Genomic DNA, 14,714 nt, shown 5'->3' with positions numbered 1-14,714 from the left:
TTTTTCTTTTTTTTTTTTTTTTTTTTTTTGTTCCAGGGATTGAACTCAGGACATTGTGCTTGAGAGCCAGGCACGGTCCCACCAAGCTAAATCCCTGGCCCTTCTCCTTCCCCTTTTGGCAGGCCCGGAAAGGAAATGGCTTCCCAAGATCAAACACAAATTAATGAATGCTGGCACTATGACCCAACCTCCAGCCCAGCTCTGAGGTAGGCGTGTGTCTGGGGTGATAAGATCCTCATCAGCTCTCTACTATCTCCAGCAATGCAGCCACCATGAAAACCTTGTTTTACAGGAAAACCTTTTCCCTTTCAATCTTTAGTATTAAATCTAACTGGGAACAATTAGTAACTGCCTATTTACCTCTCACTGAATTCCTAGGGCAAAGAAGTCTTCAGATCACATGCCTTAGTATCTGACATCATGTTGCGGAAATCTTGTCAACAAGACAGGTAGAACCACCTGAGATAGTGAATAACCAGAGCTTGCTGCCTTCCACAAGTCTAGAGGTCTCTACAAAGAACGCTAACTCCAGTCCCAAAGCAGCTAGTAAAAAGCTTGTCTGCAAGGCTCTGGAATTTGTGCTGGGAATTTGTGGCACAAGTCCCAAAAGGCCCTTTCCTTAGTAGGCTGAAAGTCAAAGGCAGAAATACAAAGGTTCCAAGGCAAAGCATGAGGAAAAAGTGCAATCAGCAGAAATCCAGACTGCTTCTCCATGTTCCATTTGGTATCTTTTTAACAGAGGATGAACTGCAACTTGGTCTCTTCTGGTCCTATTTGATGTGAAATCATACACAAGTCTCTCCAGGGTCAGGCCTAGTAAAATCAGGCTAGATCTGCCTGTCAAACACAGGCTGGCAGAGAGACCACCTGACTTCTGAGCCACCCTGTGAAATATTAATTTAGAATATACTAGATTAAATATGCTAAAATCAATTTCGTCCATTTGATGAGGTTATTTGAAAATTTTTAAGTACATATGTGGCTCCCATAATACTTTTATCAACCAGTGCTGGTCTCCATCATGATGACAAATGTGATTCCATTTGAGAGCCGCAGAGTGGCAGGTGACACTGACCAGAGGGTTGTAACGTAGGCCTGAGCACAGGGCCCACAGGGCACAGGGCAGCCAACACCATCCCCATCCACAACACTTTCTGACTCAAGACAACTTCTTTCTCCTTTAAACAGCGCCTCCTCATTTCTTACTGTCTTGTCCTCCACCAATATCCAAGCAGACACCAACTTTCTTTACTATGGACCCAGACATCTGCTGCTCTGGCTGATGGCTCAGAGTCTCAGTGTCCTTCCTACTCCCTCAGCAGGTGGGTAAGACCTTTGAACAGCTGGGCCTCACAGAGAGCTCTGTGACAGTCTATCACCAGGAGTCTATCTACTGAGCCTCAGTTCAGCTGGTGATGTGCCTGTCATCATCACCATCACGTGGTAGTCACCATGAACCCCTGGCCAGAGACATGAAAACATGGCTGAGAGACTGGCCATTTAAAATGCTGCAGTCCCAAGCTCTGACAGAGGAATACTCCAGTCACACAGGACTGAAGAGAGATGAAGCAAAGCTCTACCACTCAGCAGGTGCCAAACAAGCACCCCACAGGTAACCAAGTGCCAGTGTCCACTGTCTGATAGCTCCCCAGGCCATTTCCTGGGTCTCCATAACACCAGTCTCCCCAATTCCTACTCATTGCCCAAATACCACCTCTTCAGAAGAGGCTTCCATGGGGTGCATTTCCTCTCCATCTTCTGAAACAGGAGCTCACCCATGAGATAGGGATGAGCCTGGGTTCCTCACTAAGTTCCTTGAAGGCAGACATGACAGTCTCAATAGGATCCAGTACCCAGCTCAGTCCCTCCAATATAAAAAGCACCCAAAAGTATTCTCTAAATAATGAAAAAAAGAATAAGATAAGACTATAAGAGCAAGAAGCAATTTAAATATGTTCAGGGACCATTTTCATCTCCAGAATTAAGGATTGTTTTAATGTTACATCATTGTCTTTTCTCTTTTACTTTCCTTTTTAGTTTTATTTTAGGATTCCCTATTTTTAATGTTCATACAGAGATTTCTTTAACTGAAATACCGAATAGTTTCTTTGGTGTGAAAAACTATAATAGTACACAGGATCCTAATGGGATAATTAATAATGTGAAATAGGAAGTAAAGGGCTAAAGGTGTAGGGAAAGTGGGAAGGGTGGGGGAAAGGTAATAAGGGAGAGGAAAAAAATACGAGAAACTGAAAAAATGGAAATAAAGTGTTTGTAAATGGGGAAGGAAGGAGGGGGTGAAGGGAGGGCAGGGACAAGGGGAAAAAATGAGAATCAAGACCTATGAGGTAAAGGTCAGTATCCCAATGATGAATGTAACTGTATTGTATACCTAGATTGTACCAATAAACTCAATAAAAAGAAAAAAAAAACCACCCAAATATCTAACTCATTACACAAATCTCTGGAACAGCCAAAACCAAAGCACCATCAGCAGCCACAAGACTCATATTCAGAAGACAAATGCCATGCACACCACAGCACAACAGACCGGGAAAACAAACCACTCTTTTAGGACTGGGGCCCAAAGTGAAGGAGAGAGGGACAGACTTTTGGTGGCTTCTCCCAAGGCAACTCAAAGGCACTGGCAGGCCAGGCCTTGCAGGAAGTCACCAACTTCCACAGGGTGGGTGCCTCTTCCCAGCAATGCAAAGGAACTACAGGCCTCACATTTCTATTCTCTGGGCTCAAAAAGCTCTCTCTAAACCCAAACAGAGAGCATGCAGAGAAAAATACCCGTAGGTCTCAAATATCAATAAAGTTAAAGAAGTGACAGATGCAGACAAAGTCCAGGGGTATACTCGCAGGTAGGAGCTTCACCTCCCATGGTCTCTCCAGGCTTCTCTAAGACTGGTGAGCACATGCTCATTTTTATTTTTATAAAAATACATTTCAGACTTTATTTCAAATAATAACAACAAGATGCATTTGCTACAAAGAATCTGAAAAACAAAGACAAAAACAAAATGAACATAACACCATTACCAGAAATAACTTCTGTTGGAACTGGTATATTTCCACACACTTTCTACCTGTAAACATACGTACCAATTTTCCTTATAACATTGAAATAAAATGACAGACTCTTCAATCTAATATCCATACTCCATCTGTACATTAGTAATATCACAGATGCTTTTGCTTCACACATGCTGTCATTTAACTGTCATAAACAGTGCCATCTCCTTGCCCACAGACCTGGCACCTTGTTGCCTGGTTCACTGTCAACCCTGTACCTGCAAGCTGTGTGAACTGAGTTCCTTAGCCTATCTGGAACTCAGCCACCCTGTCAGGAAGTCTGCTCTGTGATGTTATTACAGAATTGAGTGGGTTACCAGTATGAAGCTCAGAAGGGGCTGGGCAAATAGCAACTACTCAGGAAATATCAACCCTCCAGCTTCCTGAGCTTGCTCAAGATCTCACAGCCTGCTGCAAAACCCAAACCTGGGGCTGGCTGCACTGCTTGCTACAAGGTCGGAGGAGTATCCACGGGACAAAAGCCCTTCTCAGCATTTTTAGCTGGAACCACAAGTTCCTCTCTGGTTTTTCTCAAATACTAAAATGGTGATGACCTCAAGCAACAGTGAAGTTCAACTTAAACCCTGTAAGTGTTTTGGCTTTCAGGGCAAAGGCAACTCCCACCCAGAGGCTGTCCGTTGTCACTCCAGAAGGCAGTATGGTGTCACTGAGGCTGAGACCACAGCCACCAATCATAGGTGCTTCCAACTGATGCTCCCAGTCACATTTCTGCTCTAGGGACAGGGGGTGTGAGTGGGTGTGGGTGGGCTTATGTGTGTGGGAGACTGAGGGTTAAACCCAGGGACACTACTTGAGTGCTACCCAGTGGTAGCACTAAGATGCATCCCCAGCCCTTTTTTATTTTTTGTGACAGGGTCTCACTAAGTGGCCCAGGTTGGCCTTGAATTTTCAATCCTCCTGCCTCAGCCTCCTAGGTAGCTAGGTTATAGGCATGCCCCACCACACCTGGCTCTCAAAGACTTTTCTTAAAAGTAAATTGCAGTGAGAAATAAGGCCACAATAAACAAATCCAAGGAAGACAGTGACAGTTCTCCAGGTCCCCTAGCCCTGATAAGTCTCCTGACTCTTCTACCCTGGACCACTGCAACTGCCTCCTAATGGACTTACTGTCAACAGCCTCCCACTCCAAACCTCCTTAGGCACCAAATCAATGAAGTCACAGGCATTCCATACTCCAAATCTCCAGTGCTTCCAATGCCAAGCATCTTGTGTAGTAATGAGGCCCACACTGCTGACACTCCACAGGACCATATCCTTCCTCCCATACAAAGGTACACAGAGCCAGCTCTGTTCCCACTGTACCCCTCAAGACCACTGTGCCCCTCAACTTCTCATCAGCCAGCCCCTCACAACCCACTGGTGAGGCTATCCAGGGTCCCTCATGGAAGCACTCACATAGTCTTCCAACATGTCCTGGGTGATGGTAACCCTCATCGTTCAGGTCCATCATGTTTCTAAACCAGAGCCTGTGGTCACAATGGGGCTGACAGCAGACCATACACACGGGTGGGCCACAGCCATACACCTCACAGGACAAACTGTGGACCATAAGGCAGTATCATTCATCCACAGTTCTTAAAATGGCATGGTAGGGGCCGGGGATTTAGCTCAGTGGTGCTGCCACCTGCCTTACAAGCACAAGGACCCAAGTTCAATCCCTCGTACCCAAAAAAAAAAAAAAAAAAAATGGCACAGTAGCTGCTCATAATAAAGGAAATTTTTTCTTAAACTCAGGAAAGGATATCTGGATTTCTAAGACATGTCTTCATACATAAGCAATAAAAAGCACAAGAACACTGTAGAAAGCCTGACAATGCAAAACAAAATTCAGATGGAAAAGAGACTAAATCCAAAATCTGATAAATAACTTTAGGTTTCAAACTTGCTTTTGGAGGGGTACCGGGGATTGAACTTGGGTCCTTGCGCTTGCAAGGCAGGCCACCAAACCGCTGAGCTAAATCCCCAGCCCATTAAACTTGCTTTTGAATGTTTCAAAATCATGAACCTGAGAATACTCTTAAAGGATCTGGCTCAGTGTCAATGGGAAATAATGTCCTATTCCCTTAAAAGACTGAAGTCTGTTTTGACCCAGCGATGGAGACAGTAGGCAATCTTGGGCCTCCTGCTCCTTAAGACAGAACACAACAGAACTACTCCCCCAGGGAAACAATGAATTCTCATTCTGAGTCTGCTTAAATTACTATCTTAAATCGGCATTTCTTGTATCTCACTAAGATAATCACCTGAACTCTAATCTGACTCCTCAAAGGCTGAGCAAACAGCAGGCCCAACGTCAACACACTGCATAATCTGAGGGGTGACAGCTGGTCCCGGGGAAGAGCCATGAAGGGACCTGTGCTGAGAGGGGCCAGCAGAGAGCACTGCCTCTCTGACATTAAAGCCAGCGCCTGGGGAGAAAAAGAACTTGTTAGGCCCATCTTGGGTCAAAACCTTTCTTAAATGCTGACCACTTTATGAAGTTAAGAAACCTCCACACAGGTGGTGGCCACAGAGAGCCACATGCAGAACCAAGGGGAGCCAGCATGCCCTCATGGAGAAGAAGGTGAGAAGGTAAAGCAGCTTGTGAAGAACCTGAGCACCCAGAACTTCTCCCAGCCCAGCCACCCACCCAGGCTGCCACAGATTATGTTGGGACTGGAGCAAGGACAAGGTCATTCTCCAGGCCTGACCTTTCAACAGGAAATGTAGAAACCTGTCCAAAAGCTTAGTTTCAAGAGCACAAGGCCTCGGGTGACCACAAGGCTACATTCCTGTGAGTCCTTATCATTCTTCATTGCACAATAGCAGAGGGCAGTGTTTAAAGCTCAAGATGAATAAAACTTTCACAGCCACAGCCATGGCCTCTAGGACTGCACTGCTCCATGGCAACACTGCATTATAATGGTTTGAGGTTGGGGTGCAGGACCACATGATGCTCTAGGAGGTGGGGTGGGGTACAAGTTCAGTCCCACCCATCAGAGGATCTGGGGTAGGGAGTCAGGCACCACACCTCTCTGGGAGAAAGTACTCACCAGCTATGTAGGGCAGGGTCAGGCACCACCCTTAAAAACATGGAAAAAGAGTTCCTTTCCATCTCTCAGATCAGCCATGGCCTCTGACTAAATTTCAACCTATGCCGAATAAAAAGTCCTTCAATATACAATTTGAGTGTCCCCTACAACAAACACAAAAAAATAAGCTGCTTTGCTCCTAATGCACCGCATTGCACATATGAAGTATCTCCAAATGGCTGGCTTCCCAGGTCTGGGGAAGGCTCAGTGCCTGACTTGAACTCAGGCTCCTCACCACATCATGCAACACAAGGCAGGTGGAACTCTGGGGCCTCTCCACTCTGACATAAGGATGACAGTCAGAACAAATACACCAGTGACTATCTCCTGCTCACAGATCCTCTCAATGATAGGATGTCAATGTGCCCAGAGCAGGACTGGGACTACCTCTCAGAGGCCAGAGGCAACCTGCCAGGTGCCCTTCCTCTACAAGGAGCCGGGGAGAATGGCCAGCAGTATCCTACTGAGAAAGCCAGGCCACCGGTTATGGTGGCACACATCTGCAATCCCAGCACTAGGAAGCAAAGGCAGTAGGATCACAAGTTCAAGGCCAGCCTGGGTTACACAGTGAGATCCTGTCTAAATAATATGTTAATAATCTAGGAAGCCGTAGAATACAGAGCTGTTAGTGGGGGTATGTGCCTCAGTACCAGCTACGTGGGGGCAACAGGTGGAAGGATGTTAGTTCAAGACCAGATTGGGCAATGTGGCAACACCTCATCTAAAAAAAAAAAATTGTATAGAAATCCTAATCACATTCTCTGTAAGCAGTTTCCCCTGAACATCAAGAAAGCTGGAAAGGGAAATGAAAACTGGGCTTGCTGCCTAGAAATAATTCCTGTAATCCAAGATCAACATCCCTGATAGCATGGTCTGGCCATCCAACACTCAGCCATGGACAGTTGTACCTGAGAGGCGGTCTGCTCAGGGAGCCCAGCTCACCCCGGTGGAGCACCCCAGGAAAGGATGAGAATTTGGCAGGGTGGGGAAAATGCTACTCCCAAGCTGTCTTTCCTATCAGACTCCACTTCTGCACACAATCTCTGCAGAGTTAAGCAAGTGGCAAATGTACACACTCATCCAAAGATGCTGGTCCTCATCTCAGAGTATCAAGAGGAACTGAATCTTTATGCAGCTCCCCAGGCCTCCAAAACCTACCTACATACTCCCTGCTCCATCTTCAGGGAGCATCTGTTGACAAAACCAGTACTGTAACACCGATCTCTCCAACCGCATAATGCTCTCGGAAACTATTAGCTGAGGCACAGACTTCTGGCTCCACGCCCTATCCAGATTAGCATTTTGTATAAAGGGTGCCCCTCCCCCCACTTACTATGGAGAGCTGCCAGACCTCTCCTAGAACCAAAAACTTCAGACACTTGATATTTATCTCATGCTGAATACTATAGACAAATATGGTCTCTTTCCGAAAATTCTTTCCCAGACCTCTTGCAACTCTTCAATTATTTAAGATGCTAAATTATGTTTTAAGCTTTAACACTAGTTTCTTAAATCAATGGAAACTTTTTGTTGGTGTATCTGTAGCAAGTTGCACAATGTTGAAAACACTCACTAAGTACATGGACACTGCAAACCTCCCCTTGGCTGTGAAGTGACCACACTCCACCCACATGCACACCACACCCACTCTCTCAGAGGGCTCCAAGCATTCCTCTGTCCAATAAACTTACCCTGATCATCTAACAGGTGCCCGGCTTCCTTCTAAGCATTAGAGATACAGAGGTGAACACAAAGAGAAAAACATGCATTGTGGGAAGGCACAGCACGAATGCTTAGAGGCTGTGAAACACCTGACCATCACAGAGAGCAAACCATCACAAGTCTCCAGTCAGCTCAGGACTTCTGTGCTGCCTCATGGGCCACTGCTTATCACGCAGTCAGGTAAACCACAGTCCCTCCAGGACGCATGCAGCTTCTTGCCCCCCAGAAGTATCCAGGTGTTTACCAAAATGAGCACACCAGGAAAAGATTTATAAAACACTCACTCTACATTTCACTACTTCCATACTCCACTCTGTGAAACCTCCAGTTGAGGATTAGCCTGAGGGCTCAGGGAAACACCCATTCAAATGTCTTTAAGACTCTGTACAAATCTCTCCATGAACTGAAAATTCCTTATCAAAACTCCTTCACTTCCCCCAGTGTACAGTCATGAAATGTTTAGTCATTTCTAAACAGCAGGGTCTTTCTCTTCCTGTGGTGGGAGGTGGGGGAGGTGACTGTCTATAGTCTGTTTTGCTGGAGATGGAAAGGCTGAAACTAGAAGTAATGGGGAAGCCTGCATTGCCAGACATGGTGGTGCACGCCTGTAATCCCAACACTTGAGAGGCTGAGGCAGGAGGATTGCTTGGAGTTCAAGGCCAGCCTGAGCCACATAGTGAGTTCAAAGTCAACCTTGAATACCCAGTGAGATACTGTCTAAAAAAAGCTTCAATCAGGTTGTGGATTTAGCTCAGTGGTTCTGCCACCTGCCTCTCAAGCACAAGGTCCCAAGTTTGATCCCCAATACCAAAAAAAAAAAAAAAAAAAAAAGCTTCAATCCTGCCACACAAGCACAAGGTCTTAAACTCAATCCCCAGTACCTAGGGTGTGGGGGGAGCCTCAATCTACTGACCCTCTATTTCTTAAAAGCTGGCCACCTCCAAAGGGAAAGAAATAAGCGATGTATCTAGGCACAGCAAGCAGAACCCAGAACCTAAGAGAGATCAGTGTGAGTGGCTGTCAGGAAGGCTGCAGGGAAGGAAACCCAACTGGGTAGGTAGATCCCGGCCACACAGCCCCCAAGGCCAACTCCTTGGACCTCACCACAGCCCACTCAGAAACAAACTGCTTCAGAAGCAACAGCCGGAGATACTCCAGCTTTGTATTTGTCCACTTTCAAACCTGCTTGCCAGGGCACAACAAATAAACATCTGAACATTTAATACACAGATAAAATCCTCCAACAGTTAAATAAAAACACTGACATAGCCAGACAGTGGCACTGTAATCCTAGCTATCCAGGAGGCAGAGGCAGGAGGATCACAAAGTCAGTCTGGGCAACTTAGCAAGAACCTGTCTCAAAGTAAAATGAAAAAAGGGCTTGGAATATATAGCTCAGTGATACAACACTTAACTAGCCCTGGGTTCCATCCCGAGCACCACAAAAAAACTAAAACCTGGATATGATCAAACTATCAATGCCATGGTCTGAATGTTTGTGTACCCTCAAAATTCATATTAAAGCCCCAATGTGATGGTATTAACAGAGGGGTTGGGCTGTAGCTCAGTGATAGAATGAGTGTTTAGCACCCATGAGGCCCTGGGTTCAATCCTTAGCACAGAATGGAGGGAGGAAGGAAAGGAGGGAGAGGGAAAAAGGTAGAATGGAGAGAAAAAGAAGGAGGGAGGGAAGTAGGTAGGGGACTTTTGGAGTGTGATTAAGTTAGCAGATGAAATACTCTCTTACAAAACAGGTCAGAGAGAGCTTGCCTGGCCCTCCATCCAAATGAGAACACACAACTCAAAGGTGCCATTCTCTACAGCACAGTGAACCCTCAGCAGACAGGAATCTGCTGGCACCTTGACCTTGAATCACCTCTAGACCTGTAAGCAATGCATCTCTGTTGTTAATAAGCCATCCAGGTCTATTCTGTTAGTAGCCCAAACAATCAGTTTGGAAGAAGGAAAAAAATATTTATCAATCCCTGCTTAACATTCTTCACTGATGCCTACAACTTTCAGAACAAAGACCAAAATCCTGCCGTGTTCCCAAAACCTGTGCAAAGAGGCCAGGCCTGCCTTTCCCAAAGGCTACATCCTCCAGCTGTGCGATCTGACACTACAGAGTCCTATGTGCAACCAGCCCTCCTGCCCAGGCCTCTGCTTAGGGATAGCACTTCCCTTTCCTCAATGCCCCACCTTTTCTACAACTACAACTCATCCTTTCTGCCTCAGCTCAAATGTCACATTCTCAGGGAAGCCTTTCTTAGTCTTCCCAAACCCCAAATTAGATCCAGACCCCTACTAACCAAGCACTGCAACCCTATCCTCTGTTTTTATGAGTGGTTCCCCCTACCCTTTTCTTACTGTACTGAAAGCTCACAAGGACAGGAAATGTGTTGTCTAGTTCAGTCTCCCCTCTCATCCAAGTACTAACCAGGCCCAACCCTGCTTAGCTTCCGAGATCAGACGAGATCGGGTGCGCTCAGGGTAGTATGGCTGTAGACTGTCTAATTCAGCCTCTATGCCATAAGGTAATTAATTAACAAGCAGTTCCTCAGGCCTTCCTAAAACACAGGTCCCTGCCTTGAACTTGAAGCTTGGATCCTGTTTATTTCTGTAGTATCTACAATTCAAGAATGATTCTAACATTTTTAAATGGTTGAAAAAGAAAGAATATTTTGTGACATGTAAATTTACATGGATGACATGAAATTCAAATTTTAGAATCCCTAAGGGAAAAAAAAAGATCATAGCTACATCCATTAAATAGCTGTTTTTGTATCACAAAAGTAGATAATGGAGCAGCCTACAAATCTCAGGCACATGCTATATGGCCCTTTCCATTAAAAAAAAAATCTGCCCCTACAATTCAGGGTACCCAGAGTCCAAATTGTGGACATGAAATGCAAGATACCTGAGAATATAGGACCATAATCTCTCTCCTTGGAGAACGGAAAAATCACAGCCCTCTTTTGGATTCCTGATGTCTGTTATACTCAGTAAGCTGTTACTGATGGTGGCCACCCCCGTGACATAAGGCAAAAAGGTCACTTACCACACTCATACATTTGGGAGTTCAGCTGGTCACTTCAACAGGGCCAGGGCTCACACCAAAAACAAGGCTTGCTATTTCTTCACTCAACAAATCACAAAAATACCACAGAATGGGTGGTTTACACAAAAGAAATCTCTTCTTCACAATTATGAAGGCTAGGACATCTGAGGCTAAGGGATGGCCAGTTCAGGTCCTGGTGAGGGCCTCTTCCTGGGTAAAACAGGGAAGCCTTTCTCATGTGCCCTCACAGGTGAGGACAGAGGACATCTCTCTGGGTCTCCTTTTAAGAGCATTAATCCCACTCATTAAGTTTCCAACCTCATGATCTAACTGCCTCCCAATGGCTCTACTTCCAAATACTGTCACATTCTGAGTTAGGGTAGAGACCTAAGCATTCTGAGGAGGACCCAAATATTCAGTTCATATCACACAACAGGAGGGGAACCCAAGTGCAGCCAGGCTGGTGATGATCTTTGTTCCAGAGACTACATAGGTCTGGAGATACATGATTGTTCAAGCTTTTACCCCCAGCCAGGCACATGCCCTACTGCCCACAAAGTGCCAGCTCACTTCACAACCGTCCCAGGCCAGCTCTGCATGTGCACGCATGCACGCGCGCACACACACACAGCCCAAGCTCTGCCAGAACCTGGCAGCCACTTCCAAATGCCCACCAAAAGGCACTCCACATCCTGGTAAAGAGTCAAGCAATAAATGGTGCTTATTTTCTGCATGCAAAGGACAAACATTCCATGCAGTGGAACGAAAAGCCACTACACCTTATCTAAACCAACTCAATCACTATCCAACATCACAGAGGCAGGCTTATCAGAACAGGTACAATCAGATGCTCCAGATGGGGTACTCTGCTACCAGAATCTCTGCCTCCAACAGAGTCAGTCTAGCTCATGATCCCAGGCAAGACACATCTCCTTTGGGCCTCCTTTCCTCCTTTGTAAAAGAGTGCTGGACCCGATTTCCAAGTTTAGGAATAGAAGCATTTACCAAGAAATTCTGGTATCAGTTTTCACAAAGACTCAAGCAATAAAGCATTTTGGAAAAGCCCCACAAAACCACAGCTTCTCCAGAGAAGGGAGAAAGACTTTAAAATGAGAAACATATGACAATACAATAAGCAAATTGCTGATTTTTCTTCTTTTAAAGTCATCTGTAAGAAACAGTTTCTGCATGGTTACATAGAACTAGCTGAAGGCCGAGCAGGACCCCTTGCTAACCTTCAAGACTCCTTCAAAGTTGGGGCATCTTTCAGCTGGACAGTCCTGGCCCACGGCATTAATGACTAAGGAAATCAGTTCCTGGATTAGTTCCCTTGAAGGGATGATTATTATATTCCAGTTTTAATACCATAAAATTGTTACTCCTACAGCTCAGAAGGAATTACTGTGCATTCAAATTCACCTTCCTTAAAACATATCCTGATTCCAAGACCCTTTATCTCAACTGTTCATTTCTTTTGGAAAACTTTGCCTGTTTCTATCATTTGGGGGCGGGGGTTACCAGGGATCTAACTTGGGACCTTGTACCTGCAACGCAGGCAGCAGAACCACTGAGTTAAATCCGCCGCCCTGTTTCCATCACTTTTAAGAAGCTAACACTTGGTCTCAGGTCTTCTGTTTTGCTCTGTGACAAATGTTATGTATAAGATGTTCCCGTATGAGTATTCATGAGGTCAGTGAATTTCATGAAAGAATTTCAAGTGGGTCAATAACCTATATTAAACTGTACTTCCTTTTTTAAAAGATTGTCTGAACATAAAAAAAAGATGGACAGAAAAAAATATAGCAACTTTAGTGTACCTACCAATCACTCAGTCTGAGAAATAAAACAATGCTAAACAACCACAGAAGTCCCAGTACATTTCTCCCCATCTACACCCCATCTCCTCCCATCGGAGGTAACCACTACCCCAAATCCAAACCTGGTCACCCCACACAACTCCGCATCTCCCTGTGTAGCATATATTGTACTCCTATGATCTGTGGTACTGTTTCACTCAATCTTCTTCTTTTTTTTTTTTTTTTTTTTTTTTTTTTTTTTTTGGTACTGGGGCTTGAACTCAGGTCCTTGAGCGTGCAAGGTAGAAGCCGGAACCACTGAGCTAAACCCCTGGCCCTTACTCAATCTTCTTAATCCTCATATAAATGGTATCACTGTGTAACTTACTTCTTGTTCAATTTTATGTTTGTGACAGTCATCCACATGGATACACACAGCTCCAGATTCTTTATGTTCACTCCTGCATAACATTCTGTTACGGGAATAATATAAATATGCCACATATGTAGCCTAAAACACTGCCTAATGTTTCACATGGGCTGCCAGGGAGTGCTTACCTTTGTACCAGCCATTTTCAGGAACCCTCACAACCAGCCCAGGAGGAGAGTGAAAGTCCCACTAGACCAAACTGCAAACAGTATAGAGAGATGTAAAACTTGTTCAGCACCTGTGAGCAGTAGCCTCAGACTGCAAATCCAAGCCTGAAGTCACACTGCTAACTGTGAGCACTGTGGTCCCATTGATGTAGATTCTGCATTTAATTTTTTTTCAACAGGGAATTAAATCCTGGACCTTCACACTACTGTACCTCTAGCCCCCCCACCTTGTCTTTCATTTTACTTTGAGATATGGTCTTGCTAAGACACAAACCTCCTGCCTCAGCTTCCCAGAGTGCAAGGATCGCAGGGGTATGCCACTAAGCTAGATTAGGTTTTTTGTTTGTTGTGCTTTGCTTTGTTTTTATGAAAAAAACTGAGCTGTTGTAGTGCACACCTGCAGTCCCAGGGCTCTAAAGGCTGAAACATGAGTATCATAAGTTCAAGACCATCCTGGGCTACATAGTGAGACCCCGTCTCAAAGAAAGAAAATGGAACTAGCTGAACACACATCTGTAACCCTAGCCCTCCTAGAGGCAGAAGGATCACAATTTCAAGCCCAGCCTGAGAAACTTAGCAAAACCCAGTATCAAATTGGGGGTTTTTTTTGTGGGGGCAGGGCTGTGGAGCTGTGGATATAGCTCAGGACAAAGGCCCTGGGTTAAATCCCATGTACTGTACTGTACTGCCAAGAAAAGAAAAGAAAAGAAAAGAAAAGAAAAGAAAAGAAAAGAAAAGAAAAGAAGGAAGGAGAGAGAGAGAGAGAGGGAAAATTGATAGAGGAGGGCTCTAAAATCATAAGAAACCCTGAAACAGGATGGTCCACTTTCTTTTTTTTAAACAAATAATTCCACCGGAAATTCATCTGACATAGGACGATCCTCATGCACTCTGAGGACAAGCCTCTTCCTGTGAACCAGGTGGGGCCACTCCCAAGTCTATGCAGATGCTGTCTAAGTAACCTCAAACTGATCTATAACCTGCCTTGGTTTCCTCTGGAGAAACAGATCACCTGCACCCACTTGGAGACCATGTGAATCTGACCCTGGGCCAACTGGCAAAGTGGAGTCCAAGCTCTAAGAATGACTCGGGATTAGCTCCAGCTGGCCTGGCTCTGGAGGGATCCGGGAACAAGCCTGTGCTTGCAAGGCCTGGGCATTTGTCCACTCTGCTCTCCACCAGCCAGCATCGGGAGAGCCCAGCCACGCTGCTCTGGAGGAAGACCAGTGTACAATATGGAAGAGCAATCAGAAAGAGGAAGGTGGGGGGAGTGCAGGGGGGTCTCAAAGAACCAAGCAGGGAGCAAGGGCCCCTCTGAATGCTAGGCGCAGGGGAATCCTTAAGATTCAAAGACAATCCTGAAGACCCCCC

General features: G+C 45.4%; 1 protein-coding gene across 4 annotated transcripts in view; it reads right to left on the bottom strand.

Moving 5' to 3' along the window:
• Tbc1d2b (TBC1 domain family member 2B) overlaps nucleotides 1-14,714 on the bottom strand; it is an 83,234-nt gene that overhangs the window by 64,097 nt on the left and 4,423 nt on the right. The window contains exon 1 of one of the 4 annotated variants that reach the window (XM_010619487.3): nucleotides 13,305-13,398. The exons of the other annotated variants lie outside the window; for them this stretch is intronic. Within the exon in view, the coding sequence (XP_010617789.1) occupies nucleotides 13,305-13,319 (15 nt within the window). The 5' untranslated portion in view covers nucleotides 13,320-13,398. Of the gene's footprint in view, nucleotides 1-13,304; nucleotides 13,399-14,714 lie in introns of those variants that run through there. 4 annotated transcript variants of the gene reach the window in all.

This window comes from Fukomys damarensis, unplaced genomic scaffold (assembly GCF_012274545.1).
Source record: "Fukomys damarensis isolate Sample0158 unplaced genomic scaffold, DMR_v1.0_HiC HiC_scaffold_25, whole genome shotgun sequence".
Classification (NCBI taxonomy): Eukaryota; Metazoa; Chordata; class Mammalia; order Rodentia; family Bathyergidae; genus Fukomys; species Fukomys damarensis.
The sequence above is the reverse complement of the archived record's forward strand: the minus strand, read 5'-3'. Positions and strand labels throughout refer to the sequence as shown.